Source organism: Enhydra lutris, unplaced genomic scaffold (genome assembly GCF_002288905.1).
Source record: "Enhydra lutris kenyoni isolate GAN:26980312 unplaced genomic scaffold, ASM228890v2 scaffoldscaffold73, whole genome shotgun sequence".
NCBI classification, from domain to species: Eukaryota; Metazoa; Chordata; class Mammalia; order Carnivora; family Mustelidae; genus Enhydra; species Enhydra lutris.
The window spans coordinates 2,187,822-2,193,838 of NW_019154157.1; the positions used below are offsets into that span (position 1 = coordinate 2,187,822).

The 6,017-nt window shown below is 49.6% G+C and overlaps 1 protein-coding gene across 1 annotated transcript; it reads left to right on the top strand.

The window, feature by feature from the left end:
• The first annotated feature begins 3,149 nt into the window (after positions 1 to 3,149).
• On the top strand, positions 3,150 to 5,866 carry LOC111160070 (selenoprotein M). The gene is made up of 5 exons (XM_022522879.1): positions 3,150 to 3,338; positions 4,531 to 4,566; positions 4,959 to 4,993; positions 5,334 to 5,412; positions 5,513 to 5,866. Exons 1-5 carry the CDS (start codon positions 3,219 to 3,221, stop codon positions 5,669 to 5,671), a joined length of 429 nt encoding a protein of 142 aa, XP_022378587.1. The 5' UTR covers positions 3,150 to 3,218; the 3' UTR covers positions 5,672 to 5,866.
• Positions 5,867 to 6,017: the final 151 nt, after the last annotated feature.

Below are 6,017 nucleotides of genomic sequence, written 5' to 3' on the forward strand. Positions count from 1 at the left end.
CTGAGCCCTAACCTGACTCCAGCCCTAGACTTGGTTCTAAACCTGGCTTTAGGCCAAGGGCTGACCCTGACCCTGACCCCATTGCAGACTAAACACCAAATCCAGCCCCATCTGAGGAAGGCTGCTAGCCTAGATTTTAAAAAATGCTACATAAGGGCATGGATTACAAGCAGAGATCTGTTCTGGGAGATCCTGGGCTTCCCATGGGTGCTGATGCCGGAATGTTCCTGCTAGTGTCTCTACCACTGGTTCCACTGGCTGGCTAGTCAACCCTCAGCAGCCCAGGCTGTGGCCCCTCTAGGCCACAACATCTAGGTTAATGCATTGAGAGTGGTTTGGTGGCATCTGTCCAGTGAACAACGTGGGCCCATGAAGAGCTAAGGTTTGACTCTGTCAGCAGAAAAGCCACAGGCTCCTTGGGGCCTCTGGCTTTAGCCACTCTGAGGCTCTTGCTGGGGTATGGGCTAAGGGTGAGGGAATCCAAGGCATTTGCCCCATTATTTTTGTAAATAAAGTTTACTGTTTGTATTTAGGTAATACATAATTATTATAGAAAATAGAGAAAACAGTAGAAAGAAGAAAACCTTCACCCTATAATTCTGTCTACCAAGAGATGACCATTTTGACTTCTTGGGTTGTTTCCATCTAGATTTTGTTATTTGGTCTAGGCATATATATCTATATATATGTATTTTATAAAACTGGCTCGCTACTATGTTGATGCTACAACATCTGTTGCAGCCCACATCCTTGAGAGGCTTCTGGAATGGTTCTCAACTGGTTAAGCCAATGAGAAATTTCCATTCCCCTAGCCACAAGACTGGATCACAGATGGACAAGTGAGATACAAAGAGACTTTTACGAAAGAGAGCTTGCTTCTCTCCTGAGAAGGTTACCAAAAAAGATCATCTCCTCCTCATTAGATATAAATGAAGAAGTCTGCGATCCTAGTTACTGTTGGCAGCCATCTTGATACTATGTAGCTAATGGGCCTAATAATAAGCTGACACTATGGAAGGCAGAATGGAGAGAAATCAGTTCTTGGTGACTTTATCAACCAGATCAGACCTTACCTGAAGCCCTCCCTGCTACTGAATTTTTTTTTTTTTTGAGCCAACAGATTTCCTTTATTGTTTAAGCCAGTTTAATTTGGGATTTCTGTGACTTGCAGCCCAAAGTGTCACAACTCCCAACTGATACTACTGTTTTATAGCTTAAATTTTTTTTGATACCATAACTATGGACATTCTCCAGTTGTTCAGCACTATGCTGCATCATTTAAAACAATTGGATGATTTCCTATCTTATGGAGGTACCATCATTTATTTAACTCATTCCCTGAGGAGACATGCTTAGGTTGTATTTCCAGTTTTTCACCATTATAAACATTGTTTTTTTTTAATCCATAAAGAGATTTATTGCAAAAAAAAAAAAAAAAAAGGCTTATACTACTGTGGGGGCCAGTAGGCATGTCTGAAATCTGTGGGGCAGGCCAGCTGTCTGGAACTTGTAGGCAGGAGGGGATGTTGCAGCCCACAGATAGAATTTTCTCTTCCACAGGGAAATTCCAGTTTTGCCTTATCTTCCACAGATGTATGCCTTGAAACACAAAAACTAGCAGGTACAAGGAGTCCAGTGCCCAGCAACTACTCAGCAACTCCTCTAATGGATGCTGCCCATGCCTTGGGGGCTAGAGTTTAGCCAGAGCCAGTGCAACAACCACAGCTGGGTAAACAGTGTTTCAATAAACAAACTTAACCTAACAATTGATGCCTTGTCTGATGGTTACTTTGAGCCAAATCCTGACAAGTGGAATGACTGGGTAGAAGCAATGTTTCTGGGGTTTTGATTTATTGAGTCAAATTGCTCCTCTGAAAGCTCAGATGAATTCACACTTCCATAGCAGTAAATAGAGTGTTAGACATAGCTTATCATGTCAACAGTCTGGATAAAACCCGTTATATTTACAGTGCCTTACTGTATTTACAAAGAATGGGTATTCAATAACAACTCTAAGCCCATTATTATTACATCTTTACAATCAAGTCAGTGAATGTGAGGTAGCAGGGTATAAGCAAAGGTCTCGGTGCAAACCTGACTTAATCCATTAGGCTTAGTGTTGTGGACCCAAGATACTTTTAGAGGTTATGAACATGTTTTAATTTTCATTTCTTTTAAAATTGAAAGAAAAAAATTGACATATAATAATGAATCCAGCCAGGATTATATTCACTTTTTAAAAAAATTAAAGCTGTTGTAAAATGCCATTTAAAAAAATTAATTAACTAAATTTATTTTACAAAGCCTTTTTAAATATATATTTGTTTAATTAGGGAAAAGGCCCAGGAAGGCAAAAATGCCTACAGGTCCATGAGAGTCATAATGCAGCTTTGACTTGATGTTGAGAAGGATTCTGATTCCCAGTCTAGATTCAACAGCAAAGAGCAGTGCAATCAATTTGCTGTGTCTGCCTCAGGCTTAAAGCGGGGAGGAGGCGTCCTTATCTAGTCATCTTTGGTTTGATGAAATGAGCGCAGGGATGTTTCAGGTTCAATTCCCAGATACACAACGTCATCGGTCTACCTTTCTGATCCTGCTTCTCAACTTGCAAAACGGAGTTCACAGGGGCCTTTATGTGGTAAGAAATGAAATAATGAAAGCTAACACTGCCAGGGACTCTTCTAAAGGGCTTTATATGTATTAACCCTTTTATCCTTCCAGCCCCTACAGAGCACGTAATATCCCACATTCCGCCATAATGTGTGCTCTAGGGATTTGAAATCTAGATCGGAATTTCACCCAAAGAAATTAAAGACACAAACAAGAATTCCCCAGCCTCAGTTTCCCCATCCTCAAATCAAGTGGCTGGCCCAGAAACTCCCTTGTCCGTCCGCATCCCTCCCGCGCCCCCTGCTGGCATAAGGGGGCACTGTCTGGCCGCATCCTGCCTTAGCGTCTGCGCTCTCGGTCAGCAGAGGGAGCGTGGACACTCTCGGGGCTGGGAAAATAAAGGCCTGAGGGCCAGAAAAGATCCCGAACCAGAGGAAGATTCCGAACCTTGCCAGAAGAGAACTGAAGGCCCCAGAGCCCGCCCTGGGGCGGAGATTGACAGCTAGGGGCGGGGCCTCGGGCGGGGCGGGGCCAGCCGGCGGACAGAGACGTGGCGCAGTGGTCCGGCGGTTCGCCTATATCTTGCGGGTCGTCTTCGGCGGGTTTCCATGCACCTCCCGCTGCCTCCACGGCCCCTGCTGCTGCTTCTCGCGGCATTCGCGGCCGCCGTCACTACCTTCCGGCCCGACTGGAACCGTCTGCACGGCCTGGCCCGGGCCCGGGTAGAGGTGAGTGCTTTGATCCCTAGCTCTGGGACCACTGCCCCCAACCCTGTGGCCTCTTAGCTTTGGAATCACCGCTCGTTTTGGCCCCAGGACCCTCACGACTCCCAAGTCCCTCTCAGGGCCGGGACACTCCCTTCCTTTCCCCAGCCTCAGGACGCCCCAGCATCCACTGTGGAAGCCTGAGACACCCGATCTTGCGGCCTGGAAAACCGAACTCCTCCCTAATTTCCCATGCGCCTGGACAGCGGGTCCCCAGACATACTGGCCCTGTCCCCTAACTCTACTCCCAGCCTGTGACTCTTCCAAACCTGCCGTCTGTAACCTAACTTTACATCGTCCCATCACTGCACTTTTTCCCGGACTTCCTCCCCCACCCCAGTTCCGGTTTGTCTCTCCCTTCCCAGAGGGAGGGAAGACTTTCTGGGTGCTTACCGCACCATGCAAAAGCCAACTGCATTACCAACACTTAACTTTGCAGCAAGCCCCAACCTCCTCTGTGGGGAAGTTACCCGTCAGAGTCCCCGTTTTGTTGTGTGACTTGAACCATCACAGATCTTCTAGGACCTTAGTTTTCTGTCTGACAAAAGGTGGGGGAGGAGGAAGGAGGACTAGAATAGGTGGTCCTGGGGTGTGGACTCCTGCTGGTGGTGTCCCTCCCCTCTGGGAGTGCAGAGAGGGGCCCACACATCGTTCCACGATGCTCCCATGTTGCGGATGCAACCAGATGGAGGCCCAGCTCTGCATGGGGCTAGGTAGGGACCAGATGGGAGGTATCTCTAATGGGGTCTCGCAGGGCAATTCAGAGCTGTTTCCTTCTGGCCTGCCTCCACCCTGAGGTTCTAGGGGCCAAAGTCCAGGCCCAGGACTCTACTGCCTGAGAGAAGTAATCATTTCTTTTGGGCATTGGGAGTGAGTCAACAGTAAGGTGTGCAAGCAAGAGCCTGAAGGTTGGTAAGCACTTTGGGTCTCTGGTCTTGCTCCTCTTTTCTCTGATGGCCGTAAGCCTCAGTTTTCCTATCTGTACAGTGTTTCCCCCTTCTGTCATAAGGGAATTCCATCTTCACATCTTGGGAACTGCTGTTCCAGGGGTAATCCACAGCCCCACCCAACTCTGGGAGTAGGGTGAAATGGTCTTGAGGGTGTGTTTGGAAAGATATGAAGGACTCCTGACCTATCTGATTTTGTCCCCCTCCAGACCTGTGGAGGATGACAGCTGAATCGCCTGAAGGAGGTAAGTTGTTTCTTTGTTTTTTGTTTTAAAAGAGGAAGGGGGGGCAGAAGGAGAGGGAGAGAGAGAGAATCTTAAGCAGGCTCCACACCTAGCACAGAGCCCAACTCGGAGCTCGATCTCACAACCCCAAGATCATGACTTGAACCAAATTCAAGAGTCCAGCGCTTAACCGACTGAGCCAGCCAGGCGACCCTGAAGGAGGTAAGTTTGAAGAAATGAGTCTCCAGCTTTGTCTCCACTCAGCCCCTTGGGGGATGGGTAACATATTCCTACAGATTAGCTGGGGGGATGTTCCCTGGAGTGGGAGTCAAGAATGTGTGATCTCAGCTGGCTTCAGTTTCATGCTGGTATCTGGAAGGAGTTGGGGTCTGATTCTCTTGGTTTTTCCCCAGGTGAAGGCCTTCGTCACCCAGGACATCCCATTATAGTATCCTTCTTCCGTCGTGGGGGAGGGTGAGTGGGGAGGAGGATCTGGGAGAATTTCCTTCCCCTACCTTCAGAGATAGGGTTTTCATCTGACAAGTGGAATTGATAGTGACTGCCAAGCGACTCCCTAGGTGGTAGGCAAGAGAAATTGACTAGTGATGACTGCCGCAGACAAGACCCGAGAAGAGGGCCATTTACTTCTCTGAACTCTAATTTCCTCACGTGTAAATGGGGGATCCCTGCCCTACCTGGGCAAAAGAGGCAGAGCTGTTCACCTGCTGTTCATAGGTGGGAGATCCCCATCTGCCTCGGGTCACCACCACACACCTTAACAACTCCAGTCACAACCTGGTAATGAAACACCTTCCAGGGGCCGACCCAGAGCTCGTCCTGCTGGGCCACCGCTACGAAGAACTAGAGGTGAGGCCTTAGAAGCCGGGCGGGGGCGGGGCCAGGGCCAGGCGCGGGCGGGGCCAGGGCCAGGGCCAGGCGCACTGACCCCACGCCTCCTCTACTTCAGCGGATCCCACTCAGTGAAATGACCCGCGAGGAGATCAATGAGCTGGTGCAGGAGCTCGGCTTCTACCGCAAGGCGGCGCCCGACGAACCTGTTCCTCCTGAGTACTTGCAGGCGCCCGCCAAGCCCGCCGGAGGCGCTCCGGATCGCCCTGACCTTTAAGTCCCTCAACGCGGGCCCAAACCTCCCCCCCCGCAACGCCTCCGCCTGGGGACAGAATGAAGCGCTCAGCGTCCCGGGAGCACTTCCCTCGCTGAGGGCCGACGCTTCGTCCCAGAGCCGGCAGAGATGGAGTTGGGGTTACCTCCAAACCCCTTTCTTCCCTACTCAGATCAATTAAATCCTCTTCCGCATCAACTGAGACTCGACTCCTTCCTTGCTGCGGGAGAGTGGGGAATAGGAGCCCCCCTAATACTCTCGAGAGACCCAAATACCTGGCTGCTGGAGTGGGGATGTGTGCACCCCTTGCCAAGCCGCCCTGAATTTAACAAGCCCAAGAGAGGCAGAG